Here is a 25659-nt window from a genome sequence, read left to right on the forward strand (position 1 = left end):
ACTAATATTATTACTGGTGGCGGGGAGCTAATCCTTTCTTCCTGGAGGCTCTTCCACTGGTTCACACAGTCAGACATCCAGACAAAACTAAAAACTAAAAGAAGACGAGTCTTGCGAACAAATAAAGATTTTTTTTTACGTGTTTATATAATGTTTTTGGTTGGAAAGTAAATGGAACTAGATACATTAAACCTCATTTGGTATTTATCACTCAAACTACAGGGTTAATGGCAAACCAGGGCACATAAAATTACAATAGTTTTAGGTTAATGACATATTCATCACCATAAAACACCAAATATGTTAGGTCACTTGTCATTTCTTTGGTCTTATATAGCTACGCACTAACGTCTGGGCCCGGTGACCTGTCAGTTTTAGATCGATAGCTTCAGGACAACAACTTAGGAAACATGTCTAATGTATTTGGATGGGATTATGCGTCTATCCTTCTCCCCATACGTGCCTGGTCACACTCAAGGTTTCTTCCTGTTACAAATGCATTTATAGTTTCCACTATAGCTGTACAGTGGTCGGGCTCAGGGTTTCTGTAAAGCACTTAGAGACAATCTTGAGTGGAACCGCTGAATTGATATTACAGAGAAACAGAGCAGTACAGAAAAGCAAACCAACTTAAAATCTCACTGTGTGTTGGTGGCATTTCAAATATAAATACCAAAATGGGTTTAAGTCTGCGCCATCTTACCTGTTGGAGTGATAGAAACGGTCCCCATCTCCTTTAAGCTCTCTACAATCTTTATCCATTTCCCTCCATTTTCATGCGTCCATTCTGTTCCGTTGCACTCGTAAATCCCTTCATCGGATGACATCACTTTGGTAATTACCAATTCAAACAATCCGTTCCTTCCGGGAACCAATCGGATGCCCCCGTCGGCGAATCGCCTCGCAAACTTGGCCCCGACGATCACCTCGCCCTGGGGACCAAATGCCAAAATTTCCTCGGATGTGGTCCCCCTCTTCACCGACCAGGTGACGGACAGGTAGGTCGACTGCGTGAGCTCCCGGGTGACGTTGCAAGACAAAGTGAGGTCGCTTCCCTCTGGGATGACTGGGGGTGGGGTCTGAGGGGAGACTTTGAGGGTATTGGGAATAACTGAAAGGAAAGAGAAAAAGAAGAAAAAAAACATCTTTAATTTCATTGCATATGTAGCTTTTAAAGTTGACTCATTAGAAGAAAATCTAAGGATCACCATCTTCACGCATGTTAAACTACCGTAGTTTCCATTTCCTTCAACTCGCGTGAACAGCAGATGTTGCTCATCTTTTACAGTTGTTCTCATCAACCTAATGTACTGTCACGGCTTTAATTCCTTTGATCAGTTATTGTTCTAATTCACCATCAGCCAGGCAGGTCTGGTTCTGCGGGTTCAGTGCTCCTTAAACCCTTTGAAACACGAACAGAGAACAAAGCTTATTTTCTGGCTTTGAATTCTATATTTCTCTGCACTCAAAATGAGCACTAGGAACCACATTTTCTTCAGTAAGATGTATATCATGAGCTTTGTGAGAGTCGGCCTTGTTTACAGCTATAGTCTGTTTACCCAATTATTTAATGATTTAAATTTAAAAACAAACCACCTACAAACGCTATGACAGAATAACTCAATCAAGGTAAGCTTGGCTTTAGCTTCTTGATAAAAAGGAGAAAAGGTGTGGATAAGAATGCTGGAAGACACAAAAGGCAGAACTAAAGGTAACATTAAAGGGAGGTTAAAAATACCAAAGAAACAAAGCTAAAATTTTGGATATATTGTGTTATTCTTAACGCGTATGAGCAAGTTGCCCCCGTTCTTTTCATTTTGAACAAAGTTTTTGTACTAAACTTAATGAGGAGTTTCTTCAGAACTAGTGATGACTTGACAGGTAACCAGCGAGAGGAAGGGGAACCATCTTCCATACACAGTGATGAATGTGAAACACGCCCTGGGGAGTGTCTGTAAATGTTAACCATCAGCCTTCTTAATCTGCTATCTGGCTTTATTTTGTCAGGAAATAAAAGACTTCCTCTTTTACGTGGACTATAAACCTTCTGTTGGAGGTAAGATTTTACCGTTTCGGGGGGGTCCAATCTAGTTTAATAGTCGACTCCAACGGTGCTCCGTTTCTGCATGTGAGCGCGTGTGATGTAAATTCTGAGTCAGTTAGTGAGGGGGAATTTATACAAATAAAAAAATAAAAAAATAAAAAGGACGGGGGGGTCTTACTTCTGGAATTCTGTTGGGTGGACAGCTTTAGTTTTAAATGCTTCTGTGACAATATAAGCTCATATCTTTGCACCACAGGGTGGAAAATGCCAGTGGCATGTCTGCCCTGATTATGACAACTTAAACTCAACAACAAGTGGACACATGCACTTTACACATCTGTATCACACTCTGAATGAATGCAGACTTATAAAATGCTCATTTTGTATGCATAAGCGTCAATAAAATTCTGATAATCATATATTTTTTGTGTGCATGGCCAAACTGCAACCTTTAGTACATATAACACAGGTGTGTATTTTGTTAATAAATAACCTGCCCTATTAAAAACGGCTGGTTACTAGTCTGGAAGTGTTTCACAAGAAACCTCTTTAGCAGCCAATGCTAAAGGGCAACCCATACCTTCATTTTGTTCATAGCTACAGAACTAACAGAAACATAAGTGACTCGATTACTGTTTTTAATATAAAGAATCAGAATATGAACAATGATGGGAATTCTCATCTGCCCATATCGTGTCTGTGCATTCAAGGTGAAGCACTGACAATAAAACAACGATGGAAAAGGGAAATGAAACCAATAAAGAAGGAAGTGAATGTGTGACCACTGATTGATGCACTTGCTTTCATCATTATGTCAGATGAGTTTATAATGGAAGCATTCTGTGAGCATGCATTAATGAATTCTGGTAAACAGTTGCCCTTAATGCGTTTACGTTTTTCCTCCACAGACGACCTGGACGTTTCATCAAAGTGTATGAACAAGAGGAGCTGAGTATTTTTTATTTATGTCTTATTGTGAAGAAGACATGATGCAAAATGATCAAATTTATCTCTATAAGTCTGAAAAAAAATAATCTATTTTGGCCTTTTTTTGCAACTCTACAACTGGCAATATTACAAATATTGATTTGAGGGAAAAATCAAAATATTTTTTCCAAATCTTTTCTGGAGTTTTCTTTTTTTTTTTTAAACTTGTCAAAGTTTAACACTTAATATTACTATGAATGGTGGTGCGTGTGCGTAGAATATCAATAACACACTTATAATTTGATGCAGTGGTGTGGAAGTGACAGAACAGTACTGGACACCACCGAGACAGGAAATTGTGCTGTGCTGAGACGCGAGTATAGCAGACAACAAAGACATCCTGATTTAGGTTTTGCTCCATCAATTAAAATGAGCCTGAAACAAGTTTTTGAAAAAGCCTCGATGACTTGTACTCTACTTGCTTCTTACATAACCAAACAGCCTCTGCGGGTCTCTGTGTGTGTGTGTGTGTGTCTGCCGATGAACGTGGCTCACAAGTCTCAACTGGTACAACCCCCTCAGGCAGCAAATCGAACTCATCATCGTTGTTAACTGCTGACAGGCTTGTTCTCCCCCTCTCTCTCTCTCTCTCTCTCTCTCTCACACACACACACACCCACCATCATACGTTACTAAACACACAACCCTACACTATCTCTCTGGTATATAAACAGCACCGTTGAGCTAATTCGGGTCTAAATTTAACAAGGTGTCTGGGGAGCGGTACTGGGAAGCAGCTCAACACGATGGTGCGTTATGGTGTCGACTAACCTTCTGCCAGAAAGCCTCTCAATTTGACTTCTGCTGAAAATCTCAAAGCTTTGCAGCACAAACCAAAATTTCAAGAAATTGCCTTTTAAACTGCTACTTGATTACTGCAGAAAATGTGTTTGTTACCTAATAAAGGGGGGAAAAAATCCAAAATTCATAGAAAATTGGAAAATAAATCTATTTACAGTAATGTCTGGAGCCTTTATAGAGGTTTAAAAGTAATATTGATTAAACCTTCCTTCTTTGATACATGTATAAATATAGTAGGCATTAGCAACCTGAGGTGCCACCACGGCTACATCTCAATGTAGCGTAGCCACACATCAGATAACCAATACCAGAGCATCATCTTCAATGGCTCGCCCTCCCCACTGCACTACTCCTACCTGTCAACAGCTTTCCACGTTCCGCATTTGCAGCGAGAAAATGACAGCTAACTTCTGTGGTGCTGTTTTTTAAGCTGTGAATTTGAGGGTGTTGGCTCGTTTTCCAACACCATGTTTAGAAGAACTCTACTTGATCTGGTTGATCATTGATGGTTTTTCATTCAAGTGTATTGTCAATACTGTTAAAAATGCTTACTATAAAATCAAAAGTGTAAAATTCTAACAAATGTTCTGCAATTTATTTAAAGAGGACACGGATTACTGGATAAAGCTGACAGTCAAAGCCTGAACATTTCATATGAAGCAATGGTATCAGCAGCCACGGTTAAACATCACTGCAAGAAACTGTTGTTGGGCAGCGACGGACACCGAGCCGGCAGAACCCAGCTGACCAATGATGCTCTGAGCAGATTCAGCAAGATTACGGAAGAAAATTACTGTAATTCCAACCAAACACCACCCTGCAATGTGGTATTTTTAAATCCCCTTTCAGTCCCCACTCTTCCTCTACTGAAACCTCTCGCTTCCTCCCACCTGACATCTGCTCCCACCATGACTCGGGTGTGTTTGGAGACGTGCGCGGCATGTGCTCCAACCAGAGCCAGTAATTGTCTAACGTCAGCAAGGCCGTGAATGTAGGAGGATATGTAGATGGTCAGCAAAGCATTAAGTCCTGGTGATAGCTGCTAAATGAACCGTAGCCTTTAGAGAAACACAACCAAGTACACAGTAGAAAGCAGCTATGACAGCTATCATTATGATCTACATCTCAGTAAAAATGCCTGATCAGGGAGGAATAACAGTTAAACTACATTCATATTTAGAAATAGCTTGTATTATTAATGGAAAAATATGTTTTGAGTAAGCAATTATTCTTTTTAGGCTAGCAGTTATGTGATTTTGAAACGTGTGCCATGGCTTTGCTAATATTAAACAAGTGCGTTCACCTGGGGGTTTCGAACATCTGCTTTAATTCACGAATTTGTGAGGACTTTTACAATAAACTCTGTCCACTCAAACACACCCTTCCCTTACCAATGAGCTGGACCTGAACCTCATAGTTGCCGCTGATGACCAAGTCGGTACTCGGCGTCTGACACCAGTAGAGGCCGGCATCCTGCGGCTTGACCTCGGTGATCTTCAGCTCCACCTCATTGTCCTCGAGACGCACCACCGTGATGTCACCTGATGCCACACGCTTGCTAAGCGACGGGTGGGAGTAGCTGGCATCGAAGGTGGAGATTATCTTAATCCTCGTCCCGCTGGCATCTCTGGACATCACCCATTCAAAATCCTGCCGCACAGAGTGGGGTATGAATGAGAAACGAATCATAAAAAGGACGTTTTTATTGCAGTTACTTCACGATTAACTGGTGAATTCAGTGTTTCTATTCAAGACTACCGGTACTTTTAACACTGCCAGAACTTCCCAAAACAGTCAGTCACCCCATGGAAAGTCCCAAACTCGGGTAAAAACGTTTCTGATAATATCCTGTTATTGAAACAGAGATTCACAAAACCTCAGAGGGATTAAGTGACCTGCTCACGAGGGCCCCCATAGTCACGGACATCACATCTGATGGAGATTGACTGACCCTCCACTCTGATTAATGGACCAGGAGAGACCTTCACCACCCGGGCCAAGCAACCACCTGCAGGAGGCAGAGAGAGAAATGAGAAAGAACATTAACAAAATAACCTCCCATCAACTTACATCTTAATCACATTTTAATGAATTCATTTTAATAAGATTCTTCAGGTTTTGAACTCTTGCATTGGACCCTGCATTTAAAAAAAAAGTCAATAAACTTTATTAGAACCGCTAAGAAAACTTTGACAATAACATACAGAACCTGTAACGTGTCATAACATATTTAAAGCCACTGTTAAATGAAGAAAAAGTATAAATGTTGTAACTCTAAAAACAGTAAAGGAAGAGAATATGCAACAAGAGCACAATTATGTATATTAGAAAAAAAAGGACAGAGGAAGTGGTAGGTTTTCGTGACAGACAAGTTCGATCTAGAGCTCTGGAAAACCCACAAACCTAAATAAGTATAAAAACTAAAAATAGTCACCACAGCTGCCACGTCTGACTGCCACGCATACAAACAGATGGTAAAGATACAGACAATTCAATGCATCATTTGGGACAATTTTAATCAAATGGCTGCCGGTGCTGTAACCAACAGCTTCGTTTTTCTTTCGCTCTCCTTTGACTCCAGTAATGAAGCTCAAGAGCCTCTAAATGCTATTATTCTGCAGTGAAATTAAGCAGTGCACCGAGGGCGTCATATCCTTATCCTTTATATACTTCAGCCTGACAAGATCAGCACTGCATCCACACCCACATTTAGAAAAGCTTCTGCAAAAAGCCCCAAAAGCTGTCGTCTAACGTATGCATGTGGTTAAAAATAAAGTAATCAAAAATAAAAATGATTTGTGCATGCTGTGTTACACTTAAATCTTTGCACCAGCCCTCAGATTGTTGCACCTTGTTTATGACAGGACAAAGGTGCTAAAAACTGTTTTAAGTCTCTGCGTGCACAGATGCTCATTCCGACAGGACTTTGGCAATAAAACCAATCGCAGGTTATATCACAACCCAGACACTGAAAAGAAAAGAGACGGAAAGAGGTAAGGTTAGACTGGATTAACTTTATACCAACTGCATTCATGGTTGGATTTTTAATCCGAGTAATCAGCAGATTCTACTTTCCATTTCAGGCAAATTGTTTGCTGAAATCTTCTGACATTCCAGTGAGTGGAACATGTAGGAGCACGTGGCAATTCCAAATGTATGCCTTATTCCACAGCATGCACTATTGATGTGAACCTGACCAAGGTGAAGGTAACCAGGACATGCTTCTGCTTCACAAAAACAGATAAATCACTAGCATGATAGGTATCCTGCCACACAGCAGCCATATCAGATCATTTAAGGAACGTGGACGGACTACATTGGAGCGGCCCAAAAGCAAAGGCAGGAGACATTTCCTGCAGGCAGCGCGGTGGTAGCTCAGTCTGTTGGGGGATTAGGCTGAGAGGTGGAGGATTCAAGCCCCACTTCAGACACAACTTCTGTCAGTAAGGGAAGGTGCCCAAACACCATCAGAGCACTGCTGAGGTGCCCTGTAGCAAGGCACTGAACCCAGGAGTGCTCACAAAGGGCCCGATGAACTGATGACCCATCCAGGGGTGGACCCTGCCTTCGCCCATATGTGTAGCCTCCCTGTGACCCCGAAAGGGGAAGGAAGAGGTTAAGAAGGGGAGACGAGACCTTTGTTCTGCCTTCAGGTAATGCTGTAACAACCTGGGGCGTATCAGCATCCCAGCTTGTATTTAGATGTCTTGTTTTTCTAAAACGTCTGCTCTCTTTCAGGGTGACGCAGGATCATGATACACTGTTGCAGAGACTACTGTTTCAGTAACCTGTAAAGAATGAAGGAATGGTGGTGAGAAATGGATAAATTAGCTAAAAATGTCCAGCAATCGACAGTGCGTGTATTTCAACACAGGTGGGAGGCTCCAATGCTAGGCTAATGAGAGGCAGCTACACCTCATCTGAAATGCATATATATATATATATTATATATATATATATATATTATATATATATATATATATATAATATATATATATATATATATATAATATATATATATATATATATATATTATATATATATATATATGTGTGTGTGTGTGTGTGTGTGTGTGTGTGTGTATATATATATATATGTGTGTATATATGTGTGTGTGTGTATATATATATCTATATATATATATACATACACACACACATATATATATATATACACACACACACACACACACACATATATATATATATATATATATATATATATTATATATATATATATATAAATGGCTTCATATATATAAATGGCTGAATAAAGCTAAGAAAGGAATGGCTAATATAAGAACTTGGTGAGGCGCCTTGTGCTAAGCCTTTAGAACAGACAGTTATTATCAACAATGGCTAACAGTGGATCCATATAAACATGTGACTCTGTTACTCTTCACCGTTCTGTGTTGTGACAGCCTGTTGGTCACCAGACCAGTTCCTGTGTTGGTGATGGTTACAGTGTCTTGCGTCTGTTAAACTGGTCACTGTTTAAAAGACATTTCCAACATGCTACTTTGAATTTTCTGCTGGTTCAATAACTGCAAAACATATTGTGAACTAGTGTAAATCTGTCTGTCTGTCTGTCTGTGAAGGTTCTCAGTCACCCAGCTCATGGTAATTCTGGTAGGTGAATCATAGCAACTGGACTGTTTGAGCTTCATGAAGACATTTCGCCTCTCATCCAAGACTCTTCATCATCTAGCTGACTGTTAATGGCTCCTGAAGAGTACAAGGATCTGGACCTTCCCAACAGTCAGCTAGAACGGATGGATGAGGTCCAGTTGCTATGATTCCACAATCAAAAATAGTGAGAATCGAACTATTGATGACTGTGGCACTAAAAGAAAAACTAAACAGACACACGAACCCTTCACTTCCCTGTTTGTGGCTATTAAAAATAGCCAATGTGGGCGTCATCAACCAACCAAATTCCTCATCTGAAAGAGTGCCTAAACCAAAATGTGCTTGTGAACCCCCGTGATGGAACAAACAGAACATCACCAAAAAAAAACACTGTCAGTACAGTTGAAGTAGTCAAATCGATCTGTGCCTGTACCAATCAGCAGATTTAAAGGTTTTATACAAATGAACAACTAAAAAGTAACGATTTGCAGGCTTACTGCAATTTCATTGTGGCGAAATACCTAATGACACTATAAGAATACTGCAAGCTTCCATTGAAAAGCTTCAGAACGTGAGGCAGCACCAGGGTAAAACAATAAAGATCAGATATTTCCTCGACCTGTATCACAGCACAGAGAGCAGAATGTCTAACTCTGGAGTTGGAAGGTAAAACCACCAAATATCATGTTATTAAAGTGCTTATGATGATGATAACAATAAAAACCACCTTCGGAAGACCTTGAAGGAAACAGCTCTACTGATACTATTAATGGCTCATTTGTTCATTTTGTTTTTTGCATATTATCCTCCAGCATCAGTCAAATTCTCCCTCTTTTATGACTCATAAAGGGTCTCTAACAGTTTCTTATATAAATGCAAATTATGACCCAAGACAAGACTTATTTCTTTCATTTGTCTCTGCTTTCCGAGTTGCGGCACATTCAATTAACGTGCACACAAAGATTTCTGCAGCGTCATGAAAGGACTCTTATATACAGCACACTTGGTAGCTGGCAGGACCATTTGGAGCTGAAATGAGACATGTACAGTCATGGCCAAAAGTTTTGAGAATGACACAACTATTAATTTATACAAAGTCTGCAGTTTCAATTTTTATAATGGAAATTTGTATATACTCCAGAATGTTATGAGGAGTGATCCACTCAACTGCAATCATTTGCATAGTCCCTATTTGCCTTGAAAATGAACTTTATCACTAAAACCACATTTCCACTGCATTTCAGCCCTGCCACAAAAGGACCAGCTAACATAATTTCAATGAAACACAGGTGTCACACACATTAACACAGGCGTGGGTGTTCATGAGGACAAGGCTGGAGATCAATCTCAGGATTGAGTGACTTGACACTTGTTCCTCATCTGTTAGTCATGGTTACCAGCAAGGAAACACGTGCAGCCATCATTGCATTGCACAAAAAGGGCCTAACAGGGAAGTTTATTGCAGCGACTAAGATTGCACCTCAGTCAACCGTGTATAGGATTATCAAGAACTTCAAGGAGAGAGGTTCAATTGATGCCAAACAGGCTCCAGGGCGCCCAAGAAAGTCCAGCAAGCGGCAGGACCGTCTCCTGAAGTTGTTTCAGCTATGGGATTGGGCTACCACCAGTACAGAGCTTGCTCAGAAATGGCAGCAGGCAGGTGTGAGTGCATCTGCACGCACAGTAAGGCGAAGACTTTTGGAGGAAGGCCTGGTGTCAAGGAGGGCAGCAAAGAAGCCACTTCTCTCCAGCAAAAACATCAGGGACAGACTGATATTCTGCAGAAGTTACAAGGACTGGACTGCTGAGGACTGGGGTAAAGTCATTTTCTCTGATGAATCCCCTTTCCGATTGTTTGGGGCATCTGGAAGAAGGCTTGTTCGGAGAAGACGAGGTGAGCGCTACCATCGGTCTTGTCTCATGCCAACAGTGAAGCATCCTGAGACCATTCATGTGTGGGGTTGCTTTTCGGTCAAGGGAGTGGGCTCTCTCACAATCTTGCCTAAAAACACAGCGATGAACAAAGAATGGTACCAGAACATCCTCCGAGAGCAACTTCTCCCAACCATCCAGGGGCAATTTGGTGATGAAGAATGCCTTTTCCAGCATGATGGAGCACCTTGCCATAAAGCAAAGGTCATAACAAAATGGCTTAGGGAACAAAACATTAAGATTTTGGGCCCTTGGCCAGGAAACTCTCCAGATCTTAATCCCATTGAGAACTTGTGGTCAATCCTCAAGAGGCGGGTGGACAATCAAAAACCCACAAATTCTGACAAACTCCAAGCATTGATTATGCAAGAATGGACGGCCATCAGTCAGGATTTGGTTCAGAAGTTGATCGACAGCATGCCAGGGAGAATTGCAGAGGTCTTGAAAAAGAAGGGTCAACACTGCAAATATTGACCTATTGCATGTAATTCTCAATAAAAGCTTTTGATACTTCTAATTGCTTCTAATTGTATGTCATTATACCATAGAAACATCTGGCAAACACCTAAAAACCCTGAAGGAACAGACTTTGTGAAAATGTAATATTTGTCATTCTCAAAACTTTTGGCCATGACTGTATAGCTGGCAGGTGCCGAGATCTACAGTTTTCCACACTTAATTTCCAGCCTGTCTGTCCACTGAACATAAAACACTTGATCGATTTAAAATCAGTAGAATATTTGCATCTATATGGGGAGTTAAACATCCAGGTGAGTTCAGGGGATAGTTAGCTTAGCAGATATCAGCAGAATCCTTGCCAACAACATACTGTGAGGGTTAGGGGTAACCCAGAACCTCTGAAGCTCATGCCATAGCTCGCATGTGAAACTGCATTAACAACCATACAAATACTGGATTTATCTCTTCATCAATCAACCACCTTAGAAGTCTCCATTTACACACATGCTGGCAGCCGCAGACTGAACACTGGATTCAGAATTTGCTTTTAAAAACAACCCCCCCCCCCAAAAAAAAAACTAACAAACTAACAACAGGTCTTTGCTGAAGGTTCCAGAAGGCTGAGATTTCCAGCCTAGCTGTCTGCATCCTACTTTGATACAAACCTCAATGAGGAGGTCAAGCTAGGGACATGTTTAAAATCTGCTAGCAAACATGGAAATCTTCCTCAAATATCAGGATATGGCTCAGCAAGCAACTAAATATTTGGTTCTTTCCAAGTTAAAGTATTATACCATCAAAATAAGGACGACGTGCCTATAAAAATGTTACTGAAGATCTTCTGACTTACTGCTAGAAAGGATTTATTTACAGTATATTCAATGGGATCCAATAAAGGGTCACTAAAAGGGACAAATCTGTCTTCCTGATATATTTGCAGGGGTATGTGCCCATCATCTGTTTGGAAATCATCCTCTACTGTATATTTCTCAATGATCCAGAATATTAGAAGGCCATCCCATAGATTACTGGAGGAAGGAGTACAACTTTTAAATGAGTCCTGTCTCACAATACTGATTGGTCCATAAGAGAATTCCATGATCCAGAGGTTTATCAGGTTCAAGATAAAAATGAATTCTTCCGTTGACAAATTTGAAATAGGCAAACTAATGCAAGTGAACCCATGACTGCCAACGCCGATGCAACAAGTTTTCAAATGTCCTGGCAGAGGGTACGGGGTCAAATCACAAGGTTGTCCACCACAATACTTTGACCTTATGATGCAAATCTAAAGACTGACAATCAAACTAAAATGTTCAATAAAGCACGACAAACATCACTGTATAGAGGTATTCATGGACTCGACAACCCTGAAATATAACACTTAACCAATCTTCAGTGACATTTAAGGAAACTTCCCTCTTCTTCGAGGAAAAATTTTGAGCCATTATGTCTCCAATAAGCGAGTGTAAAGTTAACCTTGAAGCTCATTCTGCCTCTCTAAGCAGTGTGCATACAGTCACAACCATAAGCCACAGCGACATTTGATCATCTGGCACTGCACTAATTTAAGCCAAGACCCTGTGACACACACACTCTCTCAAACACACGGCATCCTGCGTTATGCTTTCGAACATATGGCAATTGCAGTGTTGGTCTCTTTGGCCCCGAGGTGGCCCAACAAACAAGTCCTGGTTGGGCCCTAAGGTCAGAAGCACCCAAATGACCCCTCTCCTGACACTGCTCTGCTAATTTGACAGTCTGGTTTGACTCTGGTAAAGAATCCAGACTTTTTCAAGATGTGAAAGTGGTTGGTTTAAGTTTAGAACTAGCTTGTGTTCCTTTTGGATGTATACTCAGTTTATGTTGCCCAACTGGGAATTACAATGACATCATCTTTCTCCTGAAATATGTCACTGTAGTTGGAATATATCCCTCCTTAAAAATGCGGATAAATTCAGATATTGGATTTTTTTCCATGCAATTTTGTCGTCAAATTTAACTTAAGACAAGTGGGTACCAGCTCAGGTGAAGCCAAATTTATAATTAAAGGGAATCACGCCTTTATATCCAAAACCGGTGGCGGATTCCCTAAGAAACCATAGTATTCTCACAATTTCGCTCTCTTTGAGGGGCAGTCAAAGAAAGAAGGGCAGAAAGATTATTTTAACGTTCATTTCCAACTAGCCTTCAATTCGGCATGATTCGGTAAGTCAAAACGCGCCTTGTTACGTTTTATTTTTCAACTTTTTAAGTGCGTCAGGTCGGTGCATCCGTGGGATTCTCCAACAGACGTGACAGAAACGGGTGAAATTGTTGAAAAGAATGAAAATGCACCACCGCCAAGCAAATACACATATCCCGAACTGATAAATAGAAGATAAAGATGCGATATGTGATGAGGGCTGGCTTCCATCGGACAGGTGCCGTAGTTGACAAGCAAGCTACTCCGTAGTTGACAGATTTCTGAACGGGCTTCAACAATGGCTTCTCTGCAACGTCTACATGGATCCGAGTTAATTAGCTCGAAGGAGACCGAAATAAACGCGTCTTACCGAGCATTGAGAGACAAAACACGAAGGAGAGGAGACACTTGTCCATTTTCTTCCCTCTTAAACTCGACACTTTGGGTAGTGTTCCCGGCGTTCCTTTTGTCCCGAGCGGGGTTAGCAGCGGTTCTCTCCCGCCGCCGTCCGTCAATCCAATCAAAAGTATCCGATCCCAGGCTCCGCTCTCCGGACGGTGGCGTATCGGGCGGAGCCGCAGAGAAAATCAATGCACACCCTTTAGAAGTAGTCCAGGTCCATATGATCGGGCTGTTCACACCGAAACCGAACCGGTTTAACACGCGTGCGTGCGCGATTGAGTGCGAAATGAAACTAGTGGAGAGAGAGGGAAAGGGAGAGAGAGAGACACCGGAAGTTAGGTGACGGGTGTGGGGAGCAGGAGGTCCAGGTGGAGACTCAGATATCCCAGTTTGGTTTTAATATCTCCTTTTGCTTCTGTTTCAGATTTCCTGCATTCGAATTAAAACCAGAACCAAAAGGCATTCCTGAAAATGGTTGGTTTGATTGGTAGTTCATTTAAAATACAAATTCTGGCAAGTCTACAGGAGGGGATGAGGGCCAAATGGGAAAACAATGCACGTTTTTTTGTAAATTTTCTTTTTCCTCATTTATATTTCTACTTCTCTCGCTTCTCTGTCAGTTTAATCTGAATTTTGAAACAAATTTTGGTTTCATGATCATTTTCAACTAAATTTTAATAATTTCTTTAAATTGTGCAACAGAAAACAGGCTATTTGAAGACTACGTATTCTGAAACAATATTCTTTTTTTGTGGGAAATGGTAGTTTATTTTTGTTTCAAGATAGCTTTATATTTGTCTGTTAATACTAACATTGATTTCATCCACATTGTGCACAGTACATACTTAAGGATCATATATAGATTCTTGCTAGTAGTTTTTTTTATGTGTAAGCTATAAATATTCTTCAACATCAACTATTATCCATCAGGCTGATGCATTTACATTTTTTTAAACTTTAAAAACACCCATTTCTGCCCGCTAACACGGCATGATTCATACATATTTTTTTGAAAAACTGTCTTGTATATAAAGACTATGCCCAAACCCAGAGAGGAGGTCAGAGGTCATGGTTTGCTACATATTTGTAAAATATGTGCGTGTGTGTTCTTGTACTTGCTACCTTCTAAGGCATAGGTGTCAAACTCTGTCCCGTGGGCCAAATTTGGCCCACAATGTAATTATATTTGGCCCATGAAGCCATACCAATTGACTATTAGAGCTGGCCCGCCGGTATTATTGCTTATTTGAATTTCGTGTGCAATAATAAATTATTGTATAGTGTTAAGCTTTGCTTGTTCCATGTTCAGTTCTTGAGCAAAACTAGTTTGGGTCCATATCAAAAGGTTCCATGTTATAGCTGGAGGAAGATTTTTTTCATTAAATATCAATGTTGGCCCGTGACTTTGTCCCAGTTTTGAATTTTGGCCAACTGGGTATTTGAGTTTGACACCTCCGTTCTAAGGTCTAAAATCCAGATTCTACTAGCAAAGTGGGGACATTTTTAGGAGGTGGTAATTTTTGGCTGGTTTTCACAACTTGAAGGGACTGTTTAAGGGTTAAGACGTGGTTTTAAGGAGGAGGTTAGTATTGAGTTTGATTTAGGGTCAAGCAGTTCGTTGGGATCTTGTAGTTAGTATAAGAAGCCGGGGAATGCAATGTCTTTTAAAAGTCCTCACAAATATAGATGCACTTCAATTGGTGGGCGCGTGTGTGTACAAGTTTAAAACAAATGCTGTGTAAAAACCAGAGGGTGCTGTAGAGACTATAAATAGCTAATTTACCTATGCAGTATATAGCTATACTGTGCACACACCGACACTATCTCTCACTTTCACACGCACATTTTTCACTCAATTCACTTGAGACAATAGTAATGAGCTACACTGCCATCTAGTGGACACCGTCGACACTCACTGAAATAAAGAGGATGGATGCTGTAAGTAATGTTTGCAACAATGTTCATCATCATGTTTGTCACCAAAATACAAGAAAATGTTATCCTATAGTATAAGAAAGGCACACTTCATATGCAAACCATGTTAACACCGACTTAACATTTCTCTGTAGGTGACAAATTTACAGCAATCAAAACCTGTGCTTTGGATAATTATCATTCCATATTTAAAGATATGTAAAAGTTGACAAACTAACAGTAAACCGATTTGGTTTAAAGAGTGTAATTTTTGTATTTATTAGGATTAAATAGTTTCTTCTTTCCAATTATATATTTTTTTATTCCACTAATATTTGCATTTTAAATTTGTTTGGATTTCATGGTTTGTTCATGATTTTTAAAAAAACTGTTTACTTCCTATGAAGCAGACATCTTTTTATCACACTTGTGACACCCCCCCCCCCCCCCCAAAAAAAAAAAACAAACGAGGCGTTTAACCAACACATTGATTTTGTCAAACAGTGGCGTGTTCAAAACCCTGAACCGGGGCCATGTATGTATGTATGCAGATAACACTTTTGTAACCACAAACAGTTGAAGCCAACAAAGAGCTGCAGGTGACGTATTGCGAATCATTTCCTCTGTTCATGTTCACTGGAAAATATGCCCTCATTTTCTGTCAACCACCGCTGATCCGAGTCACACACAGACATGCACGAAGAGGACGTTTAGATTTTGCTGTCAACATGGATGTTTTTGGGTCAGTGGGTGGAAACTAGAGCACCGTAAAACCAACAAAGGAAGAACATGCAAATCCCACTACAAAAGGAACCTGGAACCTTTTTAGACAAAAAAGAGAAGTTGGAAAAAAAAAAAGCAAAGGATGACACCTTGTAAAAATGCAAACAAACTTTTAAAAAACAAACCAGACACGAGCAAATATACTTGATTTATTCTAGATTTACGTGTTTGCAACCATGGCTTTTTGAACAAACCTCAGGGCTCTGTCGTGTGAGATTCACCTCAAGGAAGCTCACAAGTGCTTTTATGCAGAGAAACCACAAGACAAAACTCTGGACACATTCACTTGTTTAATGGAAACACTACAAGCACAGCATTACTGCCTTTTATGTCTATGTCTATCCATTTTCCATCCATCGCTGTATCGAGACAGAGCAGTCAGTGGGGATGGAAAATAAATAATGAGAGTTTGATCATCAATAAGTGGCCCATGGTTGGTTAAGTCACCTTTTTTAGTGGGTTTTTATCAGCACATGCATAAAATATAAGAAATCAGCCCAACGAAAGACAAAACAAAAATAAATCAGTCAACTGCAGAGAATTTGAGCTCAGCTTCAAGAGAAAAACACTTCAGTTCATTATTTTTTCAGCTTCTTCTTTAGACAACCTATGAAGTCATTCTGCAAACATAAAATAAGGAGACTTTTAGTTGATCAGAGGGGGAGAATCTGACTCTCTGTCTGTGGGTCTGACTGTCTGTCTATTGCCAAACTTACCGCACGCCAGGTTTGTGTTTTATTTCTGAATTTTCCTCCTGGGCTGAGGAAGAGGAGGACGCTCACTATCGTTGCCAGCAGGCTGTCTCCGGCCCTGAAAGAGTTTACACGTATCACGTGGATGTGTATGATCAGACATCACCATCGTGCTCGTCATCACATTTGAACTCAAGGTTCACTTTTTTATACGCTCATCAAGAAAAGTGTAAAAATGTAAAACACAACAGTTTGTACCTGAATGGGTTAAATTTCAAGTTCAAAGAAATAAAAGTCTGTAGTTTTGAAAAACCTTGCTTCACTTGTAAATTGGTTTCCACTCATATCTTGATTTTAATTGATTTTCTTTATTATGTTTTAAATAATAAGTTATAAATGTGACCTAACAAAGGTAAAGGGCAAATATTAACTATATATATTGTTTATACTGCTTGTAATTGGGATAAGGTAAACATCTGTTCAGTGTTTTAACATAAAAGTGTTTGATTGTGAGGCATTAAAAGCCACAAAATGCAACGGGTCCATCAGACCCACAAACGCTGGCTGAGTAACAACAATAGGAACATTATACAAGGGTTAATAAAAGAAATTCTATCATAAGAACAGATTTAATGTCATATATGACATGTTCAAGCCCTGGAATGGCTAATTGTTTTTAAAATGGCCTTTAGTATCAAATAAGCTTCTTATAAAATTAGCTCCTCCCTTTACTTTTGAGCAGAAGTCACTTCCTGTCCCAGTCACCTGGATGTTTAGAATATATCACTCAGGGAGTATTGAGTTAAGGTGAGAGTGAGAAAGGTTGAGTGTATGGGCCCTTCAAAGTGTCTCTGACAATGATGGCACATTTTCCTATAGATTAAAAAAAAACCTAAATCATAAAACCATTAACAGAACTAGTGCCCATCATATAGATACCATACCATACCAAAACCTCAATCCTGGATGCAAATACTGTCTTTTTCTCACCCTAACCCTAACCTAGCTGTAAACATACACAAAGATGCTCAAACATAGTGAAAAAGTCAATACATCACCTGTTGTGAATTTAAGATTAAATCAATGGATCTACTTATTTAACTGGTTACTTAACATCATTCTCCTGGCCTTGTCCGGATCATGGTTCTAAGCCAGAGTTGGTTCCAGCAGGTTGTGAAGCAACCAGATAAACATATATAGATCTAAAACTTTGCTTATAACACTTTATTCTTGATTTTGAGACACAAAATTGATTTCACTGGCTTCACAGCTTATTTTTCTACACAAGACCGGGTTTATCCAGTTATCCTTGCCAAAGGTCAAGGTCACCCACCATCGTTTGTAGCATTTTGGGTGCGTTTGGGACACTTTGAACTCAGCCAAATCAGACAAACTTAAATTAGGGCACGATCTAAACTTACCTGTTCGGCTCTTCGGGTGCCGGGCTCAGGCTGATGGCTCGGGACCTGGGGGACCTGGTTGCGCTGCTGGCCGGGCGGCTGTTTGCAACGGTGCTGACGAGGACCGGTGCTGTGGCCGGCCGGCTTCTGCTGGCGGTGGGTGTGCTGGTGAGGCTGCTGCTTTTGATGATCTGGTGGGTGATTCTGGTGCTGACATTGCGGATTCGAATTAGACCAGCCCAGACGAAGCTCTTCCTCATCTGTAAGAGGCGAACAGTTATGATGGTACACATACACACCATAATGGCATTCCTGAAACAACTAAAATAAATTCTCTTCTGCCAAGCCTTTAACTCCAGAGCCTAAAACTATGCTAAATTTTGCTTCTGACCTCTGACATGTGAGTTAGCAGTTTATTTTAACATCAGTGGATATTATATATAACTTCTACATCTATTTTAGAGCCTGGAGTCCACTTCAACCCAGTTTGTGACAAGACACAGCAGAGGGGTTGTTTTTGGGGAATATTAGTATAATAATGATTATTAATAAAAAGGTAACTCTTACCCTTAATCTTCATACGTTTTTTCCGTTTGTTTGTAACGCAGCAGATTATGACGGTAATTATCAGCAACAAAACAACACCTGATGAGAATGGATAAAAGATATATCATGTATATTATACATACGTGTGTGTGTGTGTGTGTGTGTGTGTGTGTGTGTGTGTGTGTGTGTGTGTTGACAAACATACCTCCTCCACCTCCAATTATAATCCAGATATTAATGCCAAAAATGTCAGCAGGGAAAATGAAACCATTATCTAAAACCGCACAGAAAGAAGACACATAAATGAAATCTTAATTAGGGGAAGTCTAAAAGCCGAATACACACGAAATGGAGACGGTCTTCGATCAAAGGACGATGAACACAAATGCAACGGAAGAAATGTCAGCACTCACCGGACTGTGTGCAGTTTTGACGGAAAGGAGCGCTGGTCAGAGAGCTGACTTTGTTGTAAACTCTGCAGCGGTACACACGCTGTTCCACGTCTTTCAAAACTCCTTTGAAAGATCGTTCTTTTAATTTGGGTTCACCTTTTCATCCTCTGACCATTCAAATTGGACTTCTGGGGAGGTCTGGACACACACACACACAACACACACACACACACACACACACACACACACACACACACACACACATTAAGAATTAAGACAGACACAGACAGACAGACAGACAGACAGACAGACAGATAGATAGATAGATAGATAGATAGATAGATAGATAGAATAGATAGATAGATAGATAGATAGATAGATAGATAGATAGATAGATAGGCAGGTTTATCTTACTTGGCTCTGCATACAGGTGAATGTAACAAGGGTTTTATCACACACTCACTGGTCACCTGAGGCTGTGAGACGGGGTCTGTGTGAATGAAATGTGGCAGATATGTGATATTCCCAACAACAATAATCTTGGTTTACAGCCGTTTAAAATAAAGAAGAGCTCATAATACACTGGCTACTACTAATACACGTGTCAACTATGCTTTCAATTGTTACTGTGTCATCGTTTGTGACACCGTCGCTCTGCACAACCTGCTAAGTCCCTTAGAAAAAGCAAAAACCTTAACTTTCTTTCTTTAAATGAACTTAAAATTGTTTGTGTGTTGTGGCCCTCCTCCAGTCGGTATAAATAAATAAGCACCAGTCTTCCGCCATCCTTGTCATGGGCCACTTGGTGACAGAATGTAGCAACATTATTGTACATAACTGTAGTCAAGAGCATTTGAAACCTACCCATCACACATAAAACCATGGGTTTCAAATTCCCTATGCGTTGTCCGTCATCATAAACAGTTGGAGTGTATGTCCCAGCTTTGCTTTGATCCACGTTCCTCAACCTCAGGGAGCCGTTCTGGTCAACGTCGTCTGGATTCCCGGTCACCATCGCCTTTCCTCTTCGGTCAAAAATAACTATACTTTCATGAAGCCATCGCAGTTGGTCTGATTCTTTTAGCACATGAGTCAACGGTAAGGTAACATCCTGCTTTTTTGCTGCATGGTAGTTACAGTCCTGCGAGTCTGTGAAACACAGGGAAGAAAATGAGGGGCCAGAGTAAACACAAAGTACTTTTATCTTGCATTTAGAGAGATTCTTCCTCCTTACAATGTATTATCATGTATTATCAGAGAGTGAATTTCCAGTTCATTTCAACATTATACAGCATCTATTCCAATCAAGAGTGTCTCTACCCAGAGTGCAAACTTTATGTTGACAAGAGGTGAAAAAAGGACATTTGAAGCTAGTTCCTCTGCAATCAGCAATTCTTTTTTACTTAGGATCTGAAACATGTCCGATGTGTGATATGAAACTGTGGTGACACATGCATACACCCCAGAAGTCACATGATCATTACAGCAAGTCATTTTCTTCAACACACACACACACACACACACACACACACACACACACCACCACACACACACACACACACACGTAGGCTGACTACATATTTATATATATATATATATATCATATATATATATATATACTATATATATATATATATATATATATATAGGCAGCCCACGAGAATGAGTCATTTTCTAATAAGTTTCTTAATTTATCAACAGTTCATACTTGTATCCCAACTTAATATTTGAAGGAAGGGAAGATTCACAACATCTCTGCAGTCCTGCACCCAAACTGTTTGGTCAATTTGGCCAAATCAGCACCAAGGTGGTTATCCTGATGTCAGATTTGTTTTTATCTCAACCTGATTTCAAAAGGAGCAAATGCTACATGAGCTAATTTAGGGTTCCAGTGGGGTCGCATTGTCATGAAAGAACACATAGCCGCATTTTCCACATTTAAAAAAAAAAAGGTCGAACCTGAGATGACGGTTCTACATGCCAGACATGGAAAGTGTTGCGTAAAAAGCAGCCCATGCTGTAAAATGCAGAGATCTCTAGATTTTAGTTCTCTTTCACAATTGTTGAACTTTTAGTGACACAGTCTAATGGTGTCAAATTCTTATGAATTTTAGTTCTGACCTTGTAGTGACACATAAACTGCAGCGTTAATTGGGTGAATGAATTTCTCAGAAATCTGCTTCTGCTTCCCCTTCTTCTCTCACCATTCTGTGCACATGCATGCCCTGCACTAGTGGTGTAGTTTGAAACATACTGTATCTTTGAAAGCAGATAAACACCACTAAACTCTACATACCATTTACCCAAAATTACAATTTGAATAATTGGAAAGGAAAAAATTATTTGTTTATTGACAGCAGCTGTAAAAACCATTAGCTCAATTCTTCTCTGGCTCGTTTAGGATGATGTGCATGGGATGTGCAAGCGCGTACTTTCTCTTTTGCAGATAACTTTTTTTTTGTGCGTGGAACAAAGCGCAAAGTGCAGCCATTATTTTTGAAACGAAATGCTCAGATCCATGAAAACTCAATATTTTTGTTGCGTAAAATAACCCACAATTGTCTGTATTATAATTTTACTTACCGACTGAATTAGTAAACATCATTTTTTGTTGGTTTAACAGTAAATATGAAGTTTTGATCATTATTTGGTTTTCATTCTTGGACTTTATTTCATACATTGTGACTAACGTTTACAGTCAGATGTATCTCATTTCCAGCATCCCCAGCATAAAATTTCTGTTTAAGATTTTTGGAAAAAAATCTGTGGATCTTTTAAATATGAATAATGGGGCTTATTTGGTCTTTGGTTGACATTAAATAATATGTTTCTTACCGGTATTTCTTTTTGAATAGGAAAAGGATCTAAAGCTTTTTCTTAAAAAACGCCTCTTTTTCCACGACTCTATCTTCATCTTGCATGCTTCCTGTTTGTTCTAATCTTAAAACCAATTTGACGCTTCAGCAGGATTTCTGTCTATGTACGGTCATTCACTCAAAGCCACAAGAAAACATATTTAGTCTAACCAAAGTTTCTACACCTTAAGGTTTCAGACTGGCGATTCTTCAAATTCTAATATTTACTTTTGAAGAACTTGACTTTCACTGGTTGATCATTACCTGCAAACATGCAACATCAAGAACCACATTTAACTCATCATGCCATTATGGATTATTATTATTTGAGTTTTCTAAACCAGTAGTTAGATTTGATTAAAAATCAGATTTTAACAAAAAGTAAAAAAGACTTACATGGGGAAAATTGCTACTCACCTGATGAGGTATTGTAAACATCAAAATTGGTAATTAAATCTGACAACGGCGTGTGAGAGAGGAGAGACAGCGTTTGTGTGGAAGTGCATACCTGTAGTGGTGACAATGGACGTGAGCAGAAGTAACAGAGAGACACTGGAGACAGCTGCCATCTTCATTCCCATCATCACCATCACTGAGAGATATTCAGCTAAAAAGGAAATACGTATTTTACAGTTATTTCCTGTGTGTGTGTGCATGTGTGTGTGTGTGAGAGAGGAAAGGAAGTGATCCAGCATCGTTGCTGCTTTTTTTTTCAGAGTCAAAAAACCAAAATAATTTCAGTTGTCCTTCAACCCTGAAACCAAACCTATTATCAGACTGACTCTTACTCTTTCACAGGTACATTTACGGTGTTTCAGAGTTGGAAATCATCACTTAAAATCTGCCATGAGAGTTTGAACCGACAACAAACAACTGACTCAGTTATATCTTTATTGCACATGTTGAATATTGGATTATTAGTATGATTATATTTGCTGTCACACTGGGCAGTTGACATGTAAATAAGATTCCTGGACACAGAGGCAGGTGCCCAGATTAGTTGGGACGTTAATTTAATTCCTTCTCCATTAAATTAAACTTTTTAATAGTTCAATAGGAACACTTATCTAACACAGAGCTGTCCAGTGCTGAGACACCTTAAGGGCTTCTATATAACATGTTATTTATATAATGTTCATTACTAATGCTGGAGCTTGGTATCATATAATATACCTTTTTAATAATGAATTTGATTTATTGATTTGTATGTATTCTTTCTTTTTCTTTTTTATATTTTAACACCATTTATAAATGTAAATAATGATACATTCCTCACTGATTTTGGCTCAGAGAGAGGAAGTGTACCTACAGGTATGTGCCAAGAGGTTTTTTCTCTAAACTTGCTAGTCTTAATTATGTGTCACATTCTCCAGCAACTCAATTTAATTGGTTACAGGTTTAAGTCCAATAACTTCTTTGTTATTTTTTTGAATATATTAGAATGAATATTTTTTTTTAGTTTACCTCTCTATTTTTGTGATGAAAACTCCATTAAAAACAATAATTCTGCAGAAAATAAGTTATACCTTATATAGACATAGAGGCTCCACCTTTGTCCACAAGGTGGCGCCAGTGCACCTTAACTATATGGGACTTACTGTTTCGGTAAGCTGCAACTAATTAATTCCTTATTTTTATTGTGTTGCTGGAAAACGGTAGATAGAATCTTCATTATCAGATACTAATCTGTATTATCTATATAGTTCACATGAGGTGAATAAAAGAACATTAAACGTTAATGTTCTGTTTCGTTTTCATTAATACTTAGAGAAAGTGAAAGTGAAGATTTGGTCATGTTGGCACCAATGGAACATAGATTCGTTCCAGAAAGCTGAGAATGTCAGTACAAGTAAGAAAAAGCAAGCATGGTGAAGGAATCAGATGTGATTTGGGGTTTGAGCTCCTACCAGAGACTCTGATGACCTTCTGTGAAATGGGCCTTTTAAAAATAGAGCAGATATTTTTCCATTGCCCTCATCCAACTGCACCAGGCTAAGAACGCCACTTCAACAACCAATCGAGGAGCCTGCACTGGCTACGACATCATATCAGAACACCCAAATAAATTCCCGACTGGTCACCCTCAGAGCAGCAGGGTGCTGCGACCAGCTGGGTTGGTCATTGAGATGGACCAGATTTAATCCAAGGATCTGTGATGTTTTGATCAACATGGACACACAGAAAGGTCCACAAATATTTACCTTGAGAAAATTCTGGATTGTGTTCTAAGAATATTCTGATTCCAGTCTTTCAGTTATACAGAATTTGCCTGAATGTGACATAACCTAGCTTGTGACATAAATTAGTTTGTAAAAAAAGAAATCATGATGATGAAAATAAAAGAAAAATACTATTACTAATAGCAATGCATATCATAATAATAATAATGTGAACGTTTTAGAGCAGACTGGAATATACAGTAAAGAAGAAAGATGCAGACATAAGGAGAACTCAATACAAATATTTTATTTTCCCCCCTAAATTGTAGCAGAAGCAAAAAAATAAAATGAAAAGCAAAGTTTCTGAGAGAGTCTCAGAGTTTGAACCAAGCCAAAGACACAGTGGCTGCACAATTTAGATGTGCTGATGCTAGCTTGAGTGAAGCATCCAGCCCAGTTTGGGACTGACATCTCGCACAAGTACAGAACCCTGTACAGTTCAATTCCTGGTTGGTTTTGAATCGGCCCAATGCTCTGAAAAGAAATATTCTATAATTTTCGCTTATAAATTTCCTTTTGTGAATTTGGAACCCATCCATTCAGTTCCCTGGTAGCAGATGATGCGTCATATATCAAAAGCCACTGCAGACTCGGTGTGATTCTCCCAGTGGCCAACTCTAAATCCCACATGGCACCTGAAGCTTTACCAGTCTAAACGCAGCCATCTAACTGATGTCACGCTATGGTTTTAGTCAGTGCATCAGCCACGTTGTCTGAGGTACAACGAGGTGCAGCATGAAACACAGTTGTGCCTGTTGTTGAACTCTTCCTTGGGCAGGAGGGCTGACTTCAGTGCAAACAGATCCTGTCTTTTTATAGCTGATACACCAACAACACAATATTGAATCAGTGGAAAGAATGCCCGCTGTGCTGTAATGAAGTCCGGCGATAAGACATTTATTAGCCGTCCCGGTGCACGGCTCTAATCCTCTGTACGCGACGCGGCAAGAGCTGCTTTCATTTGCTGCCATTGACCCGCTGCTTCCTGCAGGAGGATGGAAAATGCTTGCAAATCACTTAAAAAGAGAAGTGACCTAAAAAAAATCTGAGTTTCAGGCCAGTGCATTAGCTTAGCTATCTAGAAATCATCTTTCTGCAGAAGGAGTTCATTTTTCCGCTTCTCTAATATGACTGATTTTGCAGCTCTTCTTTGCCAAAGTTGTTTTTTTCACACCTTTGGGGTTCGTATATTCGGTTTCACTTTCTGACTTGTTTCGAGACATCCTGCTTCAAAAAAAAGAAAGGCAATCATTACATACACTGTAGTGAACCCTTATCTGCTAAGAAGTCTGATAAAACAATGTACAGGCTTAAGGATATCAGAGTACTGAGGACAAATCTAGACATGTAATCCGATTTTTAAAAAATCCAATAAATTAACTGATAACTTGTCCAACCTTATGCTTTTACATTACTTAAA

General features: G+C 39.6%; 2 protein-coding genes across 4 annotated transcripts in view; both read right to left on the bottom strand.

The window, feature by feature from the left end:
• Positions 1-13743, bottom strand: part of LOC130522573 (prostaglandin F2 receptor negative regulator-like) — a 46333-nt gene extending 32590 nt beyond the window's left edge. The window contains exons 1-4 of one of the 3 annotated variants that reach the window (XM_057027092.1): positions 13407-13743; positions 5728-5840; positions 5224-5482; positions 704-1111 (exon numbers count right to left, since the gene is read on the bottom strand). In XM_057027092.1, coding sequence (XP_056883072.1) covers positions 704-1111; positions 5224-5482; positions 5728-5840; positions 13407-13452 — 826 coding nt within the window. In that variant the 5' untranslated portion in view covers positions 13453-13743. Of the gene's footprint in view, positions 1-703; positions 1112-5223; positions 5483-5708; positions 5843-13406 lie in introns of those variants that run through there. The other 2 variants (XM_057027094.1, XM_057027093.1) reach the window with 2 other exon arrangements.
• A 2663-nt stretch (positions 13744-16406) lies between these two features.
• Positions 16407-22685, bottom strand: LOC130523464 (T-cell surface antigen CD2-like). The gene is made up of 9 exons (XM_057028815.1): positions 22529-22685; positions 20030-20314; positions 19580-19655; positions 19187-19323; positions 18979-19053; positions 18795-18872; positions 18249-18487; positions 16852-16945; positions 16407-16755 (listed from the first exon to the last, which is right to left on the bottom strand). Exons 1-8 carry the CDS (start codon positions 22674-22676, stop codon positions 16871-16873), a joined length of 1113 nt encoding a protein of 370 aa, XP_056884795.1. The 5' UTR covers positions 22677-22685; the 3' UTR covers positions 16407-16755; positions 16852-16870.
• Positions 22686-25659: the final 2974 nt, after the last annotated feature.

The sequence above is a fragment of the Takifugu flavidus genome, chromosome 3 (assembly GCF_003711565.1).
Source record: "Takifugu flavidus isolate HTHZ2018 chromosome 3, ASM371156v2, whole genome shotgun sequence".
In the NCBI taxonomy this organism is placed as follows: domain Eukaryota; kingdom Metazoa; phylum Chordata; class Actinopteri; order Tetraodontiformes; family Tetraodontidae; genus Takifugu; species Takifugu flavidus.